Raw genomic sequence first — 23,953 nt, forward strand, 5'->3', positions numbered from 1 at the left:
CGGCAGAAATCCAATACGACACTCACGTAATAAAGGTGGCAATGGCACTCTCCAATGGCCATTCATAAATCTCTCGCTGGAATGAGGGCCAGGCAGGGTGTTACAAATGTCGGCAGAGGCCAGTGATGGCTCCGGAGAGGGACATTAAGCCCGGACTGCTCTAGGAGGAGATTTCACTTGGGGACTCTGGTCACAGTCTCTCCACTGGCCACGCTGACATCTGAGCGTATAAAACGCTCACCCTTCCCTTTGCCTCTCAGAAAATCAAAATCTCTTTATGACGCTCTCAATCGAGTTTGTCTTTTACCATTTCTCTTCTTTCCTTCTCTTGCCTTCAACCTCTCTCCCGACAAACAAGCGAGCCATTACTCTCTCAGTTATTTATCTGAGTAATTTCTTGATGAAATTGCAAATATAATTGAATTTTCTGAAAGCCATGAATCCAAATGAGATGACAGTCGTGGAAACAGCGTGATTAAGGAATTGTTATTCTCTCCTTGTACGTCATTACCACCCAGAATTCATCACCGGATCGCTCACAGATGGAGTCGCTCAACTATGATTATATTTTAAGAAAATGAAAGGGGACACATCTAAAAAGGCAATAAAACAAATTAGAAGCCTTCTTGAGGGACAGGATTATTACTGATTAAATATATTTGGCATCAAAAATGTACTCGCGCTTTGGCAGTTTAAATTACACATTTGTGCCGTCAACGTTTTTTGCTGGTCTCAGAATTCTTTGTTATTTTGGTCGCCTAATCACATTCCCCTTCACCCTCCAAATTGACAATTTGAAAGAACATTAGAAGTGATCTTTTCTGAAGGAGCATTTGCTCTCGAAATGCATTTACACCCAGCCATTAAAAGGATATCACTCGGCCACTTAGTTTCTCAATTTAGCTTTAAAACAAAGTTACTGGATTAGGGGAAGTGGCCTCTATTTCAGGGTAATGGTCTTTGTCACTTCCTTCAGTGTGCCATTTAGAGCTGAGGAAGGAGGGGAGGCGGACATCTGCGGTGCCCGGCCTCAGGCAACAGGTGCTCTTCCGGGTTCTCTAGGGAGAGTGATTTCTCCTCCCAGTTTTGGTTGTTTGTTCAGCGAGGGCCTCCTCATGTTTGCTAGATTGGCCCTCGACACCGTTTTGCCCCTGGCCATCTTTCAGACCTCGTGGCACTTCCTGCCTGGGCTAGGCCTGAGCTGGACTTCTTTCCTGTCACTGCTGGGAGCCAGGCGCAAGCCTCTGTGTCTAGCCTCTCCTCACGGAACTGGAGTTTCAAGAGCTTTTCTGCCTGAACCACCCACGGCCCTCTGATCTGAGCCTCCCATGTGGCTTAGGTAACGCCCGGGCCAGGGCGCCGCATCATGGGCCAAGGTCAGACCTCTCCAACTCTGCCGTCTGGGCTGCCCAGGTTTTAGCCTCCCAAATTACTGGATTAGGGGAAATGGCCTCCAGGTCAATGTAATGGCTCTGTCGCTAGGATTGCGTTACGAGACATCTACACCTGCCTCCAGGTTGCTTTTCAGAAGACCTCAGGCAAGCCAGGTGCTCACGCCTGTAACCCTAGCAACTCAGGAGGCTGAGATCTGAGGATCGCGGTTCAAAGCCAGCCTGGGCAGGGAAGCCCGTGAGATTCTTATCTTCAATTAACCACCAGAAAACCAGAAGTGGTGCTGTGGCTCAAGGTGGCAGAGCATTAGCCTCGAGTGAAAAAACTCAGGGACAGTGCCCAGGCCCTGGGTTCAAGCCCCACAACCAACCCCCCTCCCCACCAAAAAAAAAAAAAAAAAGAGCTCAGGGTAATTTTAGGAAATCTCTCGTGAAGATTACCAGGGTACAACTCATAGAGAGAGGACAGGTAAGAGGCAGCGCCTCCGTGGACGCTGCCTCTGTATGACACCATAGCCGAGGGAGATGAGACCTGTGAGGAGCCTCTCACCAACAGAGCGTAGCCAGGGTGACAGACAGACAGACATCACCCCCACAGTTACGGGATTACCTGAGTTCTGTAAAAGCATAAAGAATTAGATAGTTTATAAATTGCCTAGTTCTTGTACTCCTCTGATGTGTTGATTGCTTTTCTCTTTGTTACAAGGTTCGGTGATGGTTACATTATGTTTTTGGTCAGAAAAATGAAACTGAAAACTTGGAGGCAGGTGTAGTAGCACACACCCAGTACTGCCAAACAAAAAGAGGAGAAGGGGGCTGGGGATATGGCCTAGTGGCAAGAGTGCCTGCCTCATATACATGAGGCCCTGGGTTCGATTCCCCAGCACCACATATATGGAAAACGGCCAGAAGTGGCACTGTGGCTCAAGTGGCAGAGTGCTAGCCTTGAGCAAAAAGAAGCCAGGGACAGTGCTCAGGCCCTGAGTCCAAGGCCCAGGACTGGCCAAAATAAATAAATAAATAAATAAATAAAATAAATAAAAAAAAAAAGAGGAGAAGGAAAGAGAAAGAAAAGGCTGTCATGATTAACGTCAGACAAAGCGGACTGTAAAATAAAAATATCACTGTAGATGAAAAGGACATTTTTATTGTTTTGTCGGTGGTGGGGCTTGAACTCAGGGCCTAGGCACTGTCCCTGAGCTCTTTCTGCTCAAGCTAGTGCTTTTCTGGTTTTTTGACTGGTTAATTGGAGATAAGAAGTCTCACAGGGACTTTTCTGCCTGGGCTGGCTTTGAACCAGGATCCCCAGATCTCAGCCTTCTGAGTAGCTAGGATTGCAGGTATGAGCCACTGGTGCCCAGCTGGAAAGGACATTTTATAAACATACAAAGACAAAATATCAGGAAGATAGGACCACTATAAACACATATTCTCCTAACAATAGAACCCCAAAATACATAGAGCAAAATTTAAAAAACAGAGTTGAACAATATCTAGAAATGTCAACATACTGCTTTCAATAATTGACAGAAATTGTGGATAATAATCTTCCTAAACATAAGAAAGAGCATAGAATATTTGAATAATACTGTGATCCAGTTAGACCTAACAGACACTGTAGAATAATTGACCTATGAATCAATGCAAACACTGTTCTCAAACACATATCACTTTGCCGTATAAACCATTTCCTAGTCAATAAAACAGGCTCAGTAATTTAAAATGATTGAAATTATGCTTGATATTCCCTGACTATAGAGAAAAGAACCGTAGGAATTATATTTAAAAGCTCAAAAATACATGGAGATTAAACATATGTTCATAAATAAATAACTGGTCAAAGAAGAAACCACAGGAAAACATTTGTGCAATGTAGCTAACACGGAACTGAGGGAGGCATGGGAAGCTAGAAGTGCTTTACTGAAAGAGAAGTAAAATATCAAGTCAATGTTTGCCTGTCCACCTTCATACGCTGGATAAAGAAGAGTAAGTTAGTGAAAGCAAGCAGAAGGAAGGAAACAATAAGGATTCAACATTAGTGAAATGAAACAGAACAGCAGTGAGGAAAATCAAGACCTAAGAGTATTTTTAAATTAATTTACATTACTGTTGCTATAAAGGTGATCTACAGAGGGATTGCAATTATACGAGTCAGGTAATAGATACATTGCCTTTCGTACAGTGTCTTCTGCTCCCTCCCTCTCTCCCAGTCCCTCCCTCCCATCTCCACCCGTGAGTTGCATAGCTCACTTTCCTCCTCAGAGCTCCACTGCTGCACTTCGTCACCTTTCCCCTGAGTTCTACACACTGCCCTGCACTCTTGCAACGATGTACACTTGAATATACCATACACGAAGGAGAGAAAACAGAATCATCCAAAGACGAAAACCTAAAACTTGAAGAGCAAGATCTCTCATTTCTATAGATTGGAGTTTGCTTCAAGATAGCTGATAGATAGGTAGATAGATAGATTATTTTATATAAATATGAAGAGGCACTTAGGCACTGTGCTTTTGTGTTTCTCTACTAAGGGTATCCTCTTTTGGTCTCACTGTGTATGTGTGTAGAATCCTGTATGATTTATCATATCCCAGTGTATTTTGGGTCTAAATTCCACATATCAGAGAGAACATGCACCGTTTGTCTCTCTGAGCTTGGCTTACCTCACTTGACATGATTTGTTCTAGTTCCATCCATTTCCGTGTAAATGTTGCTGTTTTGTTCTTTCTAGAGGCTGTGTAAAATTCCATTGTGTATAGGTTCTACATATTTTGGATCCTCTCATCGATTCTGGGGTACCTGGGCTGTTTCCATAGCGTGGCTATTGTGAACAGCGCAGGGATGAACATGGGTGTGCCAGTATCCTTGTATCCTTGCTCACGATGCTCAGGGTAGATGTCCAGGAGTGGTATGGCTGGGTCGTAGGGAAGGTCTAGCTTGAGTTTTCTGAGGACCCAAGGGTGAAGTGCGTCTTACGACCCTAAGTCTCTGTTTGATCAGAGAGAGCTAAGGTGGTTCTCTTTTGCTACGCTGCCATCTTCTTAAGAGTAATTCTTTTAAACAATCAGCAAAAAATGGACAAACTCTTTGCCAAACTGACCAAGAAAAAAAAATCCCTTAAAACCAAGCTTACAAAAATAAAAAAGTATGTAAAGTGTAAATGGATATTACAAATAACTACAGGTCACCGAAGTGAGTGGCATACATGAAATGGAAAAACTGACTCATGGAGAAACATGAAGTATAAGTAGATGTTTAAAAAGAGATGGATAATTTCAAAACTCCCCAGAAGAAATCTCCAAGCCCAGCTGACCTCACTAGAGAATTATACCACAGACTGAATACCTACTCCTCACAAACTCTTCTGAAAAACAGAAGATACATTTCCTAACTGCCTCATGAGACTGGCTGGCATTGCCTTGATACAAAAACTGTAGGTGGCCAGTACAAAATATGGAAATTAAATGCCAGCGGTGGTTATAAATATAGACCTAAAAATCCTCAAAAATACCTGCAAACTGAATCCAGCTGTGTATCAAAAATGTAACACTGTGATAAAATAGGACTTAGCCTAGCCATGCAAAGTTGGCTTAACATCAGAAAATTACTCAATATACTGTTTAATAGAGAAAAGAGGAAAAAAATCACAGTCATCAAGAATGGTAGCAGCAGCAAGGACGAGGGCGACAGCTGGATGTAGGCAGAGATTTATGGAAGGGCCTCGGTGATGGGTGAAGCGGGTGGTGGAGAGAGTGAAGAGATGCCGCCCATCCTCTTCCAGAACAGGAAAGAGCCTTCATGGGGGGGGAGGAGGGAGGCGTGGCGGGTGGAGCAGGGGGGGGGGGATGGTGAGATTAGTCCCAGCATGTAGGGGATACCTTTAAGACCTGGGACTCCTGGCTGCTAGCCACTCCCATCTCCTTCCAGGTCTGGAACTGGAAGGAGTAGCTCTGAACCAGCCCCACTTCTCGTCTGTGTGCCACCATGGCGCCAGGCCTTGGGGAACTGTGGTCTCTGCCTCTGCGGGAAGTTCCGTGACATCACCGTGATGGACATGCTCATTAGCCTATCGTTAGCACCTGGTCAGTCCCTCCCCTTCCCTCGTCATTACTGCTGTCTGATAGCCCCTCCCTTGAATAAACAGAAAGCTTCTTGAAGCTTCTCCGAGGTGTCCATGCTTACCCAGCATGGACCCCTTGGTCCAGGGGTGAGTGACCCCTTTCATTCTCACGCATGAGCTGCCTGACCAGCAGGTAGCAAGGCCGGAATGAGGGTCACGTGAAAGCCTCGAACTCATGTGTGAACGCGAAGATGCCCTTCCTCCCCTTTGACTCACTAAGAACAAAGGCGTGAGACACGTGGGCTCCTTCGGGGATGCTTCAAGAGCTTCTTCCAAAGTTTTTAATCAAGGGAGGGGTTTATATAACAGTAATGGCGGCAGGAGGAGGAGGGACTAACTGGGTATTAACGATTGGCTAATGAACTGTCCATCACGGTGATGTACGGAACTTCCCGCAGAGGCGGAGACCACAGTCCCAGGTCTTAGAGATATAGCCATCCCTGACATCGGACCTGGAAGGAGATGGGAGTGGCTAGCAGCCAGGAGTCCCAGGTCTTAAAGGTATAGCCATCCCCTACACCAGCAGATGTGTTCCGTGGTCCCTTGGAAGGTGGCTCTCAGTCTGGGGGACATAGGGGGATGATCTCAGAAGGAGACGGGGACCCTGGCAGAGGCTCGGGGGGGGCAGCTTTCAGAATGACGTACACAGAGGTGGGGCAGTCATATCCCTTCCGGTAAGTCAGTTCTGCTCTGGAATTAGGGTTATTCCTCAGCACTGGTTATGAAAAGGTGCCTTTTAGAGTTATAAATTAGTTGTTCTATTCCAACATGAAGTGTTCAGTTCATCACGTGGTTTTGACAACAGATTCTAAATTGAAATGTTACCACATCGAAGTGAGTACTAGAACCTAAAAAGGAATTTAAGCTTTGCCATATGTATAAGTTTAATGAATTAGATTTATAATAGTTACTTAAATATTTGAGAAGGTTAGTTAGACAACTGAAGTACTTAAAGTGGAATTTAAGTATATTAAATCTATAAATGGAATTTACAGTGTTTGGAGTAATTTAATTAAGCACATTTGTAAATGAGTCAAAACATTTCTCAAAGGTCCCCTTAAAAGTGATTGTTAAAATTTTCTAGACTTATAAATAAATAATAAGATTTGTTAGCTGAATTTCACAGCCTATGAAGAACCTGGGTTGGTATGAATTTGTAACTTTAATAAATTGAACATTAATTTCAGAAACCAGAGAAACCTTTGGCCAATATTTTTAGTCCCCAAGAATTGCCCTCGAGGGCACTACATTAATCGTGTTTATTATTAAAATCATAGGTTTATGCTGAACAAAACCCAACCTATATAGACAGAGGGCGGCGAAGCCCCGGCCGAGTCCTTGGAGGTCACTGCAAGTTTCTTGAGTGTGTCCCGGAAATGTCTGTGTGCACACCAACACGGGCCCTGGATGGGAAGTGTGAGGCTCAGACTCTGAGCTGCCTTCTCCTCTTCCCCTTCCCGCCTTCTGCCGGGCACTGGCTTCTACCTCCCGCCTTTCCATTCTTTCTAGCCACCTCTGTCCCTGGATACATGGTCTCTGACCTGATTTAAGGTGAACGCAAACACTTCTGAGGAATGATTGTCCTCCGGCCGGCCCTATACAGATAGTAATTCCTTCCACAGAGCTTTCCTCTCCTCCTGTCTTAACAAGAGATGGAGATACCAGAGGTTCAAGGCTGTGTTTTCTGTTGAGATCCATTGAGTTCCATTATTCAGGCGACTGGCTGAGGGCAGAATCGTCAGCAAAATGGATGGGGAGAATCTGCCCCAGGGAACTTGTGTCTGCCTTCTCGGTGGGCTCCTTCACATCCTCCTCTTTTCTTCTACTAAGTAGTCTCGATGGCTGCACCTTGCAGGAGACCAGGGGTGCTTCCTGTACCCTTACCAACTGCCCTGGCCTCCCTTCCGACGTGGCTCGTAGCGGGCGTGCACACGATCAAAGGCTCGGCAGTGGAATGGCTCCTGTGTTTGCATCCTACCTGCTCTAGGTGGGCAGGTTCTCTCCTGGAAGACTTGAACCAGTCCTCAGTCTGGCTCTCCAAAATAGGTGTGCACACAGACACTCAGTGATTTGCTGTGCAAATGCAGCAGAGGCATAATGTAGGAAATCCAAGTAGTGGAATTGCTGTAACTAACCACGTGTCTAGTTCTAATGCCTGTCCCTCCCCCCTCCCAGAACGCTTGCCGGTGGTCTGGTCTCCCGTTAATGCCTGCACAGGACACGGCCCACTGCTCCACCGCAAGCGCAGACCACTTCGAGAGGCCACAGCCCTTTGAGCTGACTCCGCTTTTCCAGCTCAGGGAGCCACGAGGTAGTGCCGGCTAGGAAGCGCGGGTCAGCGGCCCGCTTTGCAAGGGCCCGGTGTCCGCAGCTGCGGTCCAGCCAAGGTCAGGAGGCAGCGCAGAGTGGCCTGGGCAGGCCTCCCCCGCTCCCGCCCTGGTCCCCCCTTCCCGGCCCCCTGGGCCCGCCTGCACCCACTCATTCATCGCCCTTTGATGAGCTCTTCCAGGCGGGCCGTGTCAGAAAGCGCCTTGGTGTTCATTTTCATAAAGCTCAATTATGAAGACAGTCTCACCAGCCGTAGTGCATTTGCCAGCTCATTTCTCACTTCTCTTCTGGAGACCTCCGTGGCAGTCGGGGGGAGGAGGGAGGGCAGGGAGGAAGGAGGGCAGCGCTGCTGCCGGAGGGCAGCCCCTAAGGGCCCAGCGTGGTGGGGCAGCGGCTGCCAGCCCTCTCCCAGCCAGCCACTTTCTTTGCTCTTCTGGTCCAAGGGCTGGGAGTCGGGGAACCCGGGTCTGACCCCCTGGACTGCCGGACATCTGGAGGGAGGGAGCTTTTGTGGGCCTCGGCTTTCTGATATGAAAAACGGAAGTGATTTCAGGTTCAGCCTGACAGAGGGTCAAAGAAAGATCTCAGGATGAGAGCCATCCCTGCCCGCTGAGAGAACCCGCCTGCAGGCCTGAGTGGACCTTTGATGGGGTGGGTGAAAGTAGGGGTCCCCAGTCGTGCCTACTCCCAGACTCGGAGCCAAGGGCTCTGTGCAGATGCACAAGCTCTGTACCAGCTCCCGACTGCGCTAGGTGCTAGGAGCATTATAAAGTAGGTCCCGTGTGGCCTGCTGTATACATGGGAACCCGGAGGCACGGGAGGGAGGAAGAGAATATGCAGCTCATCCGTGGTGGAGTCGGGAGCCAACTCTGGCCAGCTCGAATCTGCTTACTTACTGCTGACGTCGGGCTGGAGGGACCTGGGAAGGGACCAGGAGGCTGGATCCTGGGCAGCTCGGTGTAAGGGTGCGGGTGACACCTGCACCCGAGGGACCCGGTCTCCCCCTTGTCAGTGACTGCCTGTGCTTCCTAGGACCAGGGGATGACCTTGTGGCTATTAATTAGGGTGCTTTGGATGAGGCCGGTTTATAACCTGAAGGCCCAAGGTGCTTGACATTCAGATCTGTGACTGGTCTCAGCTGAGGACATCCCAGCCCCCGTGCAGCTGGCTCTTAGAGTCAGCAGGAACAGACCTTCAGTGTCTGTCTGTCTGTCTGTCCACATTCTGACTCAGCGGTCTCAGCCTCACATGCTAAATTTCTCTTCCACCCTGGCTCTCCCCCAGTTCGAGGCTAACTAGTGAGTTTCCAGTCGTGGCTGGTGACCTTGGGGTGGTGGTTCCACTCAGTGACATAGTTATGGGCCTGGGATTTTAGTGTTGAGTCACTGCTGACGTCAGTGCTGGAGGTTAGCATTCAGGCAGACGCATTGCTAGCTCAGGAAAGAGTACATCCCTTTTGACGGGTGACAAAGGCCTCTACAGTTCTGTGTTCTGGGAAAATGAGAATATGCTCTTATGTCAGATATCATGTGTGTTGTAGCAGTCATTCCCAACACGAATGGCAACGCGTAGAGGCAGTTTTGAGATGGAGAATCTCTCAGTGCGAAGCCCCTCCCTGGTGTGGCGGTGGAGGCGGAGAGGCCGGGCCTGTGTGGGGACGGTGTGGATGTCACTGAGCTCTCTGAGCTCCCCACTCCGTAGTCCCAGGAACCTCAAACTGCTCAGCAAAACAAGATAACAAGGTAGCATCGACAAAGTGAAATGAAGTGGAACAAAATGAAATAACATGAAGCCAAATAAACAAAACCATAAACTAAAGGGTACCGAGCTGAAGACAAGCCCTGGGCTGCCTGCATCTGAAAGTCACTCGGGGGGTTTAGATGTGCCGGAAGGTAAATATTTCCTTCTGAAAATCAGAGCCACAGCGGCCCTCTCCTAGTGTTTATTTTGCGGATTGTCTCTTCACTGTCCCCCGCAGGCTGGCTTGGCGTCACGAATGATTACTGGTTGTTTGTTCACTGCACATTGGTAAGTGCCACCTTCTACGGAGCCTGGGAGACGGCCCTGCTCTCGGAGTTGACGTCTCCACAGGTTCCTAAAGTAACGCACACTAAAATGACAAGACCTGCAGCCAGGCACGTGGGGGGGACAGGATCAGGCGGTGTGCAGGGGGCAGCGGGAGGCTGGAGGCAGGGAGGGCTGGTCGTCCAGGTTGTTTGGGGCCTTCACGCCTCCCGGATGGGTGAATCCTCGGTGCACCCCAACCGCGGGCGGCTGCCTAAGAGCAGAAGCAAAGACAGCAGCAGCCCAATGACAGAAGGCCTGGTGGGCCGGGAACGTGTGGGTCTTCATCCAGAGGAACTTAGGTGTCTTTTGTACGGTCCTTGCTTGGCTGCGGCACAGTGGTTGGAAAGTTCCATGGCAGTCAGAAAGGGGCCACCGACAGAAGCTTCGTTAGCGGTCTGGGAGGCTCAGTGATGCTCAGGTTTCCTGGTTCAAGACCAAGTGGGTCTCTGTTGCTCAGGACAGCCTTGATGGGGGCTGGTGCCCTTTTCCTGATGGATAGGGGGCCCCTTGGGTACAGGCTCTCTGCTCTTCACATACGGGTACAGCCTCCTAGCTGGTCACCTGGGCAGGGACATGGTCCCTGGGCCTCAGAACCCCCTGGTGCCCAAGGTCTTCATTAAGACTGTGAGCCTGGAGTCCATTTCCATGGTCAGACTCCCAGAGACTCCAGCCCCCTTTGTGAGAAACATTGCCAGTGAGTCTGACCTTCCAGATGAGAACATTGGCATCTTGGGTTCTTTTTAAATAAGATACACTTGTCAGCCCCGAAATCCAAAGAAAATGTTTCTTGTGAGGTACTAGCTTTCAAAATCACAGTGCCATGGGACTTTGGAGGTGCTGAGGGCTCATTTTAAAAATTGTTGCCGACAGCTGAATGCGTCCTACAAAAGAAACATGGTGTGGATTGCAGTTTCATACGTGACTCTTGCAGCAGGTAATGGAAAGGAAGGAAAATGAGGCTTGGTGGATTTTAGGTCATTTGTTCTGGAACGTTTCAGTCCTGTTCTTTGGACTGGGAGCCAGGACACAGGTCACCTGACAAAGAGGTAGGTGTCTGAGCAGCGGTGCACTGCTGTGCGGCCCGGAACGCAGGACGCCCTCCAGCTCCTCCTCTGGCTGCCCAAGGGCACCGGCCCAAGGCACTGAGGAGGAACGGCGGATTACCTCCTGTAGGACGGTGTTCTGTGAGTCTGGGCTATGAACGTGGAAATGTCAGCGTTCTGGTGGCAAAAGGAGATTCCAGATCTCCAAAGGCACCTCTCCCCGTCTGCATCAGGCTTAGAGAAGTCCATTTGAATGATTCCTGTGAGTCCTCCTCCAATGGTAGGCATCTCTACATTAATTAATAATGCACATCCAATAATAGCACTGTGTACCTGAGGCAAAGAGAGCTGCCATTCCTTTCTGCCCTCACGGTTACTCTACATGGGTATAGCTCACTGTTTTGCCCACTCACAGGTGCTGAAATTTTAGTTGTGATGTATTGATCTGCCTGTAAGACCCATGGGACCTGCTACAAGAAGGGCATTTACTCCCAAACTTATGAATCTATTATATGACATTCCCTTGACATTCAAGCACTAGGTACATAAATCATGTCTAAACTTATTAAAATTGAGCCCAATAAAATCTCCCAAACTGATAAGCATTGCTTACAAAATTACTTAACCACACTTTCCAATGCTTTTAATTAAAATGGTTAGTTTGACCTGTCAAACTTTATTAAATATTTCCACACCAAACACACACCAAACGCCATATTGACTGAAAATGTAATTTCTCCTTTCCCTGACGCTGGATATGTATTTCTTTTGCTACTTTTATCCTTGTTTTTGGATTTTTCTGTTGTTTTCTTGGAGTGAAGACGATAGTTTCCCAGGACTGAGTTATCACATCACCTCAGCTCTCCCAGGAACACAGATTTCTCCAGACCCAAAAGCCGGACAATATTATCTCTGGACAGCAGGTTTGGGGTTGCTGGTCCGGACCCAGCACGCTCCCACCCTGCGTGGGGGAGCCCCCTTTGCGCGGTCTTCCCTGCGGCCGGAGGACTTTCTCAGAATGCCATCTCCTAGGAGACGGGGTTTAAGCTTGGCAGTTTTCTTGTTAGACATCAGGCACGTTCTCCCACCACGCCACCAGTTCCTTCTTTCTCTGTCAGTGTACATGACTGCTCACTTCTGTTTTCTTCAAATTGTTAAGACATAGTCAAAGAGTACTAAGGAGGAGTGGGAGAGCATGGCCTTCCCTACTTGATAACTAGAACTGCCTGATAGAAGAAGCAGCAACATCAGCTCCGCGTGACACAAACCTGTTATTCAATCTAGTAGAAGATGAAGATGTACTATATTCATCCCAGGTATCAGCTGTTCTTTCTGAGGTGTGAGGAACTTATGGCCCATCACAGATTACATGTGTTTTGATTTATTAAGTTTTCAGTCTTAATTGATACTCTGATTATGAGAGGTTGGCCCAGAGAAACCTCTGCTCCAGCTTCTTTGTTCTTCCATAACTGTTATAGGAAACTTTTGGCTGCACCTGGTACATGACTTTGAATGCAATCTCTTGTACCACCAAACACAAAACAAAAAACAAAACAAAACAAACGCAAGACGAAAAGAAAAATGTAGCAACGATAATTGTACAGTGCTGATAAAATTATCATTCCAATGATGGTCAATTTTTTGAATCCATACTGCATGTGTCTCTGTACAATTTTCAACTCAAAAATCCTCACGCCCATCCCATAAAATGTCCACAGTGATTTGCTTTCTTTCTTTCCTCCGAGGAAACCGAGACTAACGAAACTAATTTCTGAAGGCTTCCCAGGTGCTGAGCAGCAAAGCCTGGGTCAGGAATAGCTGCTGTCCCTAGAAAGCCAAGCCCAAGGCTTGCTTGCCTTGGTTGTCAGACTCTGAGGTCACTGGCTCCAATTGGCAGTTGGTGTTTGTCCCTGGGTCTGGCCATCCCCATTTGCAAAACGGTCCTAGAAGGCACTCCAGGGGCCATCAAGCTCACAGCACCCGATTCCCAGGCAGACCTTCCGAAGCAGCCTCCTGGACTTGGCACTGCTGGGTGCTCTTGTTTCCCAGCGTGGACGGTTACTGGGGGCTTCCCACCTCGTAAGCCCATCTGTGCATCCGCTCTTCGGATTATGTTTCTGCGTTATTGTTCTGTTCCTCTGGAGGAGCCCAGCGATTACCAGGGAGCACGACAATGCTGACGGTGCAGCGCGGAGCCAAAGCAGTCACGTCCTTGCAGATACCCAGCGTTCCGTTGCCTGGCATGGGGGGTGCTGACATAAGGAAATGCATCACAGTGGTGCCCTGACTCCGGGGACACCACGGTGTAGAGGAAGAAGGAACAGGATGAAAGGAAGTTTTCCCATCATTAGCTTCCAAGAGAGGCAGGAAGTTCTCAGTGGGATTTGCCGGATAGGATCGGCAGGAAAGACCGCCCACTGACTGCTGGTGGCTTCCGCCATCACTCCCTGTCCTGCTGGGCATCTGAATCAGAACATCCCAACGGGATTGGCAAGCCCACTCATGCAGACAGGCGGTCGCTGTGTGGGCCGCCCCTGCCGTCCTTTAGAAGGTGGCCTTTAGAAGGTGACTTCTGGCGGGGGGGGGGGGGGGCTCTGCCCCAGATCCCCAGGGGTTGTGGCAGCCAGACTGAGTCATCTCACAAATATAGTACCCTCCCCCCCACCCACACTCCACGGTGTGTGGGAGCATTTGTAGAACTAACTGCTTTAAGAGATCATTTAGCGCCTGTCACACGTTGGAGGTGAAAACAGGCCCCCTCCTGCAGTCAGCACCCCACACCTGGCCCCTCCAGGACAGAGGTGCCTCTTCTCCTCCTACTCTGCCCCTCTCCCCTGCAGGGCTGGTGGGCTCCCTACCTCCCTCCCTCCCTCCGTCCTTCCTATCTCTTTCCTTTCTTCCCTCTAGGTTCAGTTTCTATGAGCCCAAGTTCTCTCCTCTTCCTCACCCCTCCCTCCCTTCTCCACATTGTCACTCCTCCCCTTCCGTCTCTTCACCCTCCGTGTCGCTGTCCTCTCTGCCTCTTGGAGTCTGGCTGACTTTCCGTCTTCCTCCACATCTTCTGTTTGTTGCCTGTCCTTCGCTTGCCAGCGGGATCTTTCAAGCCCCTGCGGGAGCCCTGGCTGACGGGGTAGGGCCCATCGGGTAGGCCTGGGAGAGCATCCTGCTTTGCTTCCAGTGGAATCCTGTTCCCTCCCTCACCCCACCTCTTCCTCTCTATCTTAAACTCTCACCCTCAGAGCCGCGCTCACAGACGTGTGCACACACGTATACGCACGTACATACACATGCGCTCTCACACTCACACACACTCCACCTTCAGGCCCTGTAGACTTGTGAGCCCTATTCTGGGAACCACCCCCAGGAATCTGGGAAGCATCGGGGCAAGTCTGTTTTCCTGGGGCCCGCCCTCCGCCTCTCAGAGGCTGAGCTTCTGTTCCTCACTGGGGGCTGGGGAAGGGGTCGCTGAGGACACGGCCTCCCAGGCGGGGGGAGGAGAAAGCAGGGAGCCGTGGAAAGAGCGGCTCCACTCCGGGCCACAGCCCGGCCTTTGTCCTGCAGCACGGACACGGGTGCTGTGGAAGGCTGAGGATGCCTCCCGGCCACCACTGTGCGCGTGTGACAGCCCCAGGTCCAGCTCGTGTGCTCGGTGTTGTAAGCGGAACACGGTCTGGATCAACGTAGTGAGTACGTGAACCAGCAACACACACTCATTGATCACGACTGTGAGCCATGGCTGTGCGTCATTGCAAGCCGTAGTTTCATAGGCAGACTTTCTGGATTAACAGCACCTGTTTACACCAGGAATGAGCTGCGCTGTGACATCACAGAGAGAGAGAGAAAGAGAGAGAGAGAGGGAGAGAGAGAGAGGGTAAACACAGTGCCCACGGCATCAGGTCTGTCTAATGCCCCCAGGGGAGGGGTCAAGGGCTGTGTCCCCTGCCTGGTGCAGACAAGCAAGTCTGAGCAATGAGTGAGTGGCACGTCCGCCGGCTTCCTTCCTTCCAGGGCTCTCTGTGCGACCGAACACAGCAGGAGGGCTAGACTGCACGGACGCATGCTCACCCTTTCACCCGCTCACCCGTCCACCCCCTAGCAGCTGGCTGCACCCACTTGCAGCCTAGAGAGGCCAGGCCAAGTGTCCATGCTGTGGGCATCGCTGGCCTCTGGGGGAAGGCTTCCTGGGGGAGCGCACGGGGGGGATCCAGGCAGGTGAGCATGTGTTGGGAGAGGGGACGCCAGTGTGAGCCGACAGCGGAGACCCAGTCCCTGAGCCCGGAGAGGACTTCAGAGCGTCCAGGTGTGTGCCGTGAGAGGTGCTTGTGAGCGGACGCCCTGACCCCAAGCCCTGGGCCCCGGGCAGGGGCGGGGGCTTGCTCGCACGGGACTGGGAGGGGACGACCGTCCCCCAGATGCCAGGCGGCGCGGGGCCGGCCCGGCGGCAGGCGGGCCCCGTGACCCAGCACGGCGATCCGGAAGGAGGAGGGGTGGGCCGGCACACGGCCTACCATGGGCCAAGCAGGAGCGGCCCTGGCCAGGGCAGACCTGGGGGGCTGGCTCCAAACGGGGGGAGGGCTGGAAGCCCCTTGCCCTTTCTCCCCTGGCCAAGGGCCTGATGCCCCCCCACCTCACCCAGCCCTGCCCGCGGCCCTGGGCGTCTCCCCGGCTCTGGGACGCGGCACCAGCAGTGGCAGGGACAGTGGGGGGGGGGACAATGTGAGAGAGCCTCTCCAGCCTCCTGAGGCGTCTCCCGCCCTCCCCCCTCCTCACTGCAGAGAGTGGGGGGCGGGCAGCCGCTTCTCTCTGCTCCTTTTGGGCCACTGCCATCAAGTTGGAAGGGAAAATGGTTTTCATTATCCCAGGAAAAATATTTCAGAAGTCTCTTCCAATCAGTTCCTCATCATGAGGCTTTGAAACTGGTGGAAGGGAATTTGAGGATAGGGAGTTGGAGAGTTGTTAGAATCCTCTGAATTGAGACAAGCAGGAAGCCATGAATAGCACCGTGTGGCCTCGGTGAGGTGGCTTAGCCTCTCTGTGTCCCCCAGCTGCCAAGGGGAGGCATTCGAAACAGCCCAGACTCCTGGTCAGCCCCCCGTGTCCAGCCTCCAGGCCCAGCTCTGTGGGAGCTGAGCCTGGGCTCAGGCTGGCCCAGACAGAGGAGCCCTGGAGACCCCGTTTCCTGCAGGCGCGTGCCTGTCCCCCCAGCCGTGTGGATGGAGGAGAAGGGAGTCTGGGTCCACACCCACGCACGAATAGACATCCTGTTTCAAAATTACCAGAGCAAAAAATGGTCTAGAGGCGGGGCCCAGCACAACACCTGCCTATCAAGCACAAGGCCCCGAGTTCAAATTCCACCACTGCCCCCAAGGAAACACGAAGGAATCTCGCGTGGACTGCTGTCGCTGGACTCTGCGGCTAGGACTACAAACCACCACCGCTCCCTTGGCCCTCCCTGGCCTCCCCTGGCGTGGGCGGGGTGGGCCGGCCCGCCTCTCACCCTTCCCTTGGGAGAGCCTCCGCAAACTGCCACCTCCCTAGACATGACACGGGCCGGAAGAAATGGCAAGAGCAGCAGGAGGGCTTGGAGCTAGACGGGGAGTAAAGGTCATGGATCAGACCAGCTGAGTTCAAGCCAAGCTCTGCTGGCTCGCTGTGCGCCTTTGCCGGCTGCTCTGCACTCAGTGTCGTAGCTGACCCCTAGGCAGATAGGGGCAGTGAAAGAGCCTGCCGCCACGCGGGCTACCACGGAGGCAGAGCAGGCGTGGGGTGGCGGATGGCCAGAGCTCCCTAAAGGGCGGCTGCTGTTGCTAATGGGCTTGTGACGTAACCTCAGAAGAATGAAGCAAGCCGGAAGTGAGCACACGCACTTGCGAGTTCTGCACCCCGTTTCAGAAAGACGAGGACTTCGGAGCCCAGTGCTGAGTCGGCCACTTTGGTCCAGCGAATGCCTAGGGGCTGCCCTCCCAGCCCCAGCCCCGCCAGGCCCCTGCTTCTCCACCCCCTGGGGCTCCCCGCCCTGACAGTCGCTTCCTAAGCTGACCGGGACCCCTGACCAACCTGAGTCTCCACTTTCCTTCCTCCCGAGCACTTTGGAGAGGACCGGTGAACCGCGGCAGTCCAGGCTGGTTCCCTGGCTGGCACAACAGGCGGGGCAACTCTGACAGCTTCCACGCTTCACTCAGTCATGTGACGGACTGACGAGCAGCCCCCCCCACCCCCCGCCCCGGCTACTAAGCCCACTAAGCCCCGCTTGGAAGCCCAAGCTTGCTGCTTCTCAGTGAGCCCTCTGAGTCACGGTGCCCACTTAGGGGTTGCGGTGAGGCTCAGCAAAGGCAAGGCCGCCCGCTCCGAAGTGACCGGAGCCCCAACACCCGGCCTCCTCGGGGTTCTTAGGCAGAAACGCACACCTGTGCTCTGAGGAAGGACCAGAGACTCCATGCCATCTTGCAGAGTGAGGGGGAACCCGCGTGGTCCTTTGGGAGGGGGCGTGCACGGTGATTGGGAGCTCTGAACAGCTTTGCACCCCCATCTCGCCTCCCTGCCAGGCTGGGGCATTGGATCCTCGCCGCGTCCGGTCCTGTGTGCCTCAGTCCTCTCGGGCCCGGGCGGCTCCAGGAGCGTGCTCTCCTCCCTGGCTCCACCCCCCCCCCCAGCCGGGTTGCCAGTCTCTGCGGGCGCCTGCACTGTGCCTGAACCCACTCCCGCCCCGGTGGAGACAGTGCCGGCGCTGGGGCGTGAAGGAGGACCCCGAGGGCGGTGCGGCTGTCAGGACGCACAGCGGCGCCCATGTCCTGGATCCCCCGGCCCCACAGCTCCTTGAAAGAACACGACGGACCTTGACAGATGAGGCCAGGCTTGCTGGAGGAGCGCCGATGCTGGGGAGCCCCCCCCCCCCCCCGCAGCGTGTGTCTCTCCAGAGGCTGGAAGGGGGGACTGAGTCAGCCAAGTCACAGCCAAGACAGGTTATCCGGTGGCTTCTCGGAGCACCTACCACCCTGGGCACACCCACCACCTTGTTCTTTCCCCGCAGGAACGCACTTTTGTGATGACCGGCAGCTCCCTCGGGGCAGAGACTTGCCTGTCTTGCTCCCCAGCCCCCAGGCACTCGAGTTGTGGGACGCAGGGGACACTGGGGCCCAGGCTGAGCGGTGCCGGATAGGGCGGGTGGGGTAGATACAGAGCAGGAGGCACCGTGGCCTCTGTCTGCAGAGCAGCGGGAAATGGTACGGCCAGCAGCCGGTGCAGTGCTGAACCGCCTGCAGTCAGGTGCCAGCCCCTCCCTTCCCTCACTAGTGTGCGTCTTTTAATACCAGATGGGGACCCTGAGAATAGATTTCCTACCCAGCAGATGAAGAACAAAGACGGAAGCCCGGGGAAAGCCGCAGCGTCTTCATTTTGGTATCCCGGTAGCTCGGCGCCATGCCTGGCCTTCAGCAGCAAGGGTGGCAAGGCCCGCCCCGGAGCCCAGGTGGCGCTGTGTGCAAGGCGACCCCCCCACGCTGCCGAGCGTCACCTCACCTAACCCCTCCCCGCCGGCGGCACTGCGAGGGAGCTGCCCGCACCCATCGCGCCCAGCGACACGGCCAAGCGGCCGAGTCGGGACTGGAACTCGGTCCCGGCAACCTCCAGCACCCACGCTCTCGGTCGCGGTGCCACTTGTGTGGTGGTGGGAATTAGTTGGCAGCCGCTGGCTCACCTCCCGGAGTAGATGGGTATGTGGACAGCTAGGGTAGGGTACGGCCGGCCTGGTCTCCTGCCGGGCACAGCCGGCCTAGAGGGTGATGGCGGGCAGACCCTCAAGCGCGTGGCTCCCCTCCTTCCCGCTCCCCGTGCAGTGCTCCGCTCTGGCTCTAGGAGGCAGGAAGTGGATTCTCTGCCAAGTTCTTGCCACTCATCCCTCACACACTGCCCCACATCCTCCCCTTAGATGTCCTCTAGGGGGCCCCTGCTCAGCCATGCAGCCCGTGTGGACACGTCGGTGCCCCCCTTTCCTAAGGGAGCACTCACACGTACACATCCGGTCACGAGCAGACATTCAGCGTGTGAGTGAACAAGGAGGTAAGTGAGAGTGAATAAATGAATGCGTGGCTTAACGAGTGGACAAATGGATGAGCGAATGAACAAATGAGTCAGTGAGTGAGGGAAAGTAAACGAGCAACTGAATGAATGACTAGCTCTTCACCAGAAGAGTGTGCTTTCCAGAGGCAGAGATGATCTGGTAATTGTCAGTTGTCTTTTCCTAGCTGGGCTCCTGAGCCGTGAGAATCAATGGCTCTGCTCATGCATCCATTCAGGTTGACTGCAGACTAAGCAGACGGTGCAGTTACAGCCGTGCTGGCTCCACCTCTGCAGAGAGGTGCAGGGGAGGGAAAGGGCACCGAGAGCAACGGGGGAGTCGGGGGGCCCTGCGTCAAGGCCCTGCAGGGCTGACTCCCATCAGGTGTCCCCGGGGAGTCGGGGGGCCCTGCGTCAAGGCCCCTGCAGGGCTGACTCCCATCAGGTGTCCCCGGGGAGTCGGGGGAGCCCTGCACCAAGGCCTCTGCAGGGCTGACTCCCGTCAGGTGTCCCCGGGGAGTCGGGGGAGCCCTGCACCAAGGCCCCTGCAGGGCTGACTCCCATCAGGTGTCCCCGGGGAGTCGGGAGGGGGGAGGGAGCCCTGCGCCAAGGCCTCTGCAGGGCTGACTCCCATCAGGTGTCCCTGGGGAGTCGGGGGCGGGGGGGAGCCCTGCACCAAGGCCCCTGCAGGGCTGACTCCCATCAGGTGTCCCCGGGGAGTCGGGGGAGCCCTGCGTCAAGGCCCCTGCAGGGCTGACTCCCATCAGGTGTCCCCGGGGAGTCGGGGGGGGGGGGAGCCCTGCGTCAAGGCCTCTGCAGGGCTGACTCCCATCAGGTGTCCCCGGGGAGTCGGGGGAGCCCTGCACCAAGGCCCCTGCAGGGCTGACTCCCATCAGGTGTCCCCGGGGAGTCGGGGGAGCCCTGCACCAAGGCCCCTGCAGGGCTGACTCCCATCAGGTGTCCCCGGGGAGTCGGGGGAGCCCTGCGCCAAGGCCTCTGCAGGGCTGACTCCCATCAGGTGTCCCCGGGGAGTCGGGGGCGGGGGGGAGCCCTGCGTCAAGGCCTCTGCAGGGCTGACTCCCATCAGGTGTCCCCGGGGAGTCGGGGGAGCCCTGCACCAAGGCCCCTGCAGGGCTGACTCCCATCAGGTGTCCCCGGGGAGTCGTGGGGGGGGGAGCCCTGCGCCAAGGCCCCTGCAGGGCTGACTCCCATCAGGTGTCCCCAGGGAGTCGGGGGGGGGGGGGAAGAGCCCTGCGCCAAGGCCTCTGCAGGGCTGACTCCCATCAGGTGTCCCCGGGGAGTCGGGGGGTGGGGGGAGCCCTGCGCCAAGGCCCCTGCAGGGCGCTGACCCCTGAGTTGGATGGATTTGGAGCAGCAGGCTACCAGGAGGACAAAGGAGCGAGGGGTGGGCCAGATGCAGGAGACAGCAGGTGGCTAGGCCCTCAGCAGGCCCCTAGAGGGTCGTCGGAAGACAGGATGGGTGGAAGCAGCCAAACCCCAAGAGGCCCAGCAGCGTGGACTCTGTCTTGGTGACTCCATCCCATCCCACGGCTCAGAGGCGTGCTGTCCCAATGTACGAAAGAGGACCTGTGGGCGAGGAGGGATTGGAGAAAGTATCATCTGCTGTGTTGGCATGTAACACATGTGACGGTTCAGGGATCCTAGCCAAGTTGCAGGTCACCTGTGTCCCTGAACAGATACCAGCTGGGCAGGCATTGGGGGAGGCCACTTCTCAGAGGCCCGAGTCCCTGGTGTAAGACAATGCCCGTGGCTGCGAGCTGGGTGGGCCGGGGTACCTGGGATGCCATTGTGTACTCTTGGTGGTACTTCTGTGTGGTGGGTGGGGTCTTACCGAGGCACCTGTGGGAATATCACAGCCGTGGGTCCGTCTGTGTGAACCACAGCGGCGTCTGTGTGGGCTTGAGGAGCCGTTTCCCATATGTGTGTGGCACCATGTACGTGTGTGTTTACGAAGCCATATGTTCAGGGACTGAATAACAGACACTGCAGCTGGGTGGCCAAAAGCAAACCACTGGATGGGGTCTGGGAGCAGCCTGGGCTGAGAATTCTCAGTGAGAAATCGGGGAGGGCAGTGGCGGCACTCCGTCCAGGGCAGGGAGACCCCCAGCCTCCCGGCCAGCAGCCTGAAGCCTGAGGCCCCGAGGGCGGTGGTTCCTGGCCGCCACAGGGAGGGCCCACGAGGAACCTCCTTCCTAAGTTCAGCCCAGCCCAACAGCTGGTGGCGTCTCAATCCTTGTTCTCCAGAGTGAAAAGGAGGTGCCCTGGAAGGAGGGCCAGAGAGGAGCACAGAACCAGAGGGGGAGGGAGCGGGCAGGGCCCCCCTCAGCTGGGCCTGGCTCCCACGCGCCCCCCAGTTCAGTGTAGACCCCCCTCCCCCCGTGCCTGCTGGCAGGACTGACTTTCCCCTCCCCTCCCGAAATCCTGGCGGGGGGTGGGAGCTGAAGGGAATGCCAGCATGTGACTCCGGACACACGTGTGCACACATCCACACTCAGACATGCTCTCGAGCACACAGCCTTACACACGCGCTCACACATGTTTACGCACGTACGGTGAGCATGCTGGCTCCCGTGGAGAAGCACACGTGCACACAGGCGTGTCCCCACCCACGCAGGCACCCTCACGTGCGCATTCACACTCACACAGGCTCTCGGGCACACTGACACACGCATGCATTCCGGCACCCATGAGGAACACACTGGCTCGCGTGTGCATGCGCGCGTGTACACACGTGCACATGCGTGTGCACGCATACACGCACATTCACCTCTCTTGTGCTGTGTTCCCTCAGGGACACATGGTGAGTGTGCCAGCCCACCTGTGCGTGTGTGTATACACACCCAGGCATGCACACACGTGTGCTTGCTCCTGGGCACCCACGGGCACCCGCAGGGACACATTCTCTTTGGGACGGCCGGGGGGGGGTGGGGATCCTCCCAGACATCCTGCCACACAGGGCAGCTGCGCGGGCAGGGGATGGGCCCTCGTGCCCCCTGCCACCCCACCCCACCCCACCCCAGCCCCCGGCGCCTGCCCTCCCCCCTGCCCGCAGCCCCTGCGCACACCCCGCCCCTCCGTTCCCCCTGCCTGCCCCGTCCGCACCGCCCCCCCCCCGCCCTCCTCCGGCGCTCGTGGCCGCCGGCCCCACTCGGTTCATTCATGATTGGCGCGCGCCGAGCCCCGCGCCGAGCCCGAGCCGAGCCCGAGCCGCCGGAGGGGAGCGCGGCGGGCGGGCGGGCGGCGGGCGGGCGCAGCCGGGGCGGGCGGAGCGAGGCTCCCGCACCGCGCCACTCGGCACGCGGAGGGCTCGGCGAGCCGGGGCCAGGCGGGTTCCAGGCCGGCTTCGGGGCGGCGCGGGGCGGGCGGGACCCCGGCCCTGCCGGGCGCTGCGGGCCGGGCCACGCGAGGAGCCGCAGGCGCCCCCGGCACGCCGACCCCGGCGCGGGGCGCTGAGCCGCCCGGAGCCGCGCGCGGGGCTCCGCTTTCCCCGGGAAGGGCGGGGCGGGGTCGGACCCGAGCCTCGGCTGCCATGGGGGCCGTCATGGGCACCTTCTCCTCTCTGCAGACCAAACAAAGACGACCCTCGAAAGGTAAGCGTCCTCCCCGCCGCCCGCCCCCGCCCGGCCGCGCTGGGGTCCTGGCGCCGTCCGCCCCCCCTTCCCGTGTCCCCGGGTCCCGGGGCTCCTGGGCAGACGAGCCCGGAGCCCCCCGCACCCGAGGCGGCGGGCACGGCAGGAGGGGGCCTTCGCGGGGCCGCCGAGCTGGGGCAGCCCCGGCTGCGGCTGCGGGACCTGGGACCTCCTCGGGGCCGGCTGCCGGGGCGGGGAGCCGGGGAGCCGGGGAGCCGGGGAGCCGGGGAGCCGGGGAGCCGGGGAGCCGGGAGGCAGATTCACAGGTGGGGCGGGCTGGCCTCTCCCTCCCCGGGGCGCTGGCACTCACCCCTCCGCAGGACCCAGGGCAGTGTCCACCCCCCCCCCGCCCAGCCCCCCCCTGCCCAGCCCCCCCCCACGAGGCACGCAGCCTGCCCACCCCAAACCTCTGCAAGCCAAAAGGAACCCCCAGCCACCGGGCGATGGCCCGCAGGGCGCCCGTCCTGGGGGCTCAGGGAGTCGGGGATGTAGGCAGCATGTGGCCGGGCCGCGACCTGGAGAGGGGCTTGGAGAAGCACTGCCACCGGCCGGAGGCTCCAGAGCCCAGCCACCCGGAGCCCCTCCCGCCCCTGCCGGTGCCCAGCCAGGTTGTCGGGCATCTGTGTGAAGTTGGGCCACCATGTTGGGCAGAGGTGGCGGGTGCCCGCCTCCTAACCGGCAGGCATAAAGTTGAGTGCCGGGATGATGAGACCAGGAGCCCCCAGGAGATGCATAAAAGGGGTCTGGCTTCGCTTCTTGCTCAGGTGCCATTCTGGAGAGTAGCCTGAGTTGTGCTACTGCAGCCAGATCCTGCTAACAGGTGGGGGCCCAGCGCCCACTTGTTCTGCTGGCTAATGGTGACGGCTGTGTTGGGTGATGGGGCACCCCGGCACAGCCCACTCCTTGGACTTGACTTCCCCGGTGGTCAGAACTACAGAGCTGTCCCGGAGGACCTACCCTTTGAAGCCCCAGCAAGAAGGGACCCGCCCTGGCCCAGGCCCCAGAGACATGAGGCTGCCCAAGCACCAAGGAGAAGGCGTGGGAGTGCAGGTCCCTGGTGACCAGGCCCGGCAGGGCACAGGGGGACCCACCCGCAGCCGAGGTCCTTGTCCTGCTGGTGAGGAGGGGGCTGGGGCCCTTCCACCAGTCCACGGCAGGACAAGCCTGGGCCCAGGGCCTCCATGTCCAGCCCTGCCTTGTGTGGATTCCTGGAAAAAAATCGTCAGCACCAAATCCAAGTCTCATCCATCCCTGTCATCTGTTTGACCAGCATGAGGTCCCAGGGGGCAGGAGACTGTG

The 23,953-nt window shown here is 55.9% G+C and overlaps 1 protein-coding gene across 2 annotated transcripts in view; it reads left to right on the forward strand.

Moving 5' to 3' along the window:
* Positions 1–23,953, forward strand: part of Kcnip1 (potassium voltage-gated channel interacting protein 1) — a 168,462-nt gene that overhangs the window by 40,176 nt on the left and 104,333 nt on the right. The window contains exon 1 of one of the 2 annotated variants that reach the window (XM_048334173.1): positions 22,508–22,615. The exons of the other annotated variant lie outside the window; for it this stretch is intronic. Coding sequence (XP_048190130.1) covers positions 22,555–22,615 — 61 coding nt within the window. The 5' untranslated portion in view covers positions 22,508–22,554. Of the gene's footprint in view, positions 1–22,507; positions 22,616–23,953 lie in introns of those variants that run through there. 2 annotated transcript variants of the gene reach the window in all.

Source organism: Perognathus longimembris, chromosome 25, assembly GCF_023159225.1.
Source record: "Perognathus longimembris pacificus isolate PPM17 chromosome 25, ASM2315922v1, whole genome shotgun sequence".
Taxonomy (NCBI): Eukaryota; Metazoa; Chordata; class Mammalia; order Rodentia; family Heteromyidae; genus Perognathus; species Perognathus longimembris.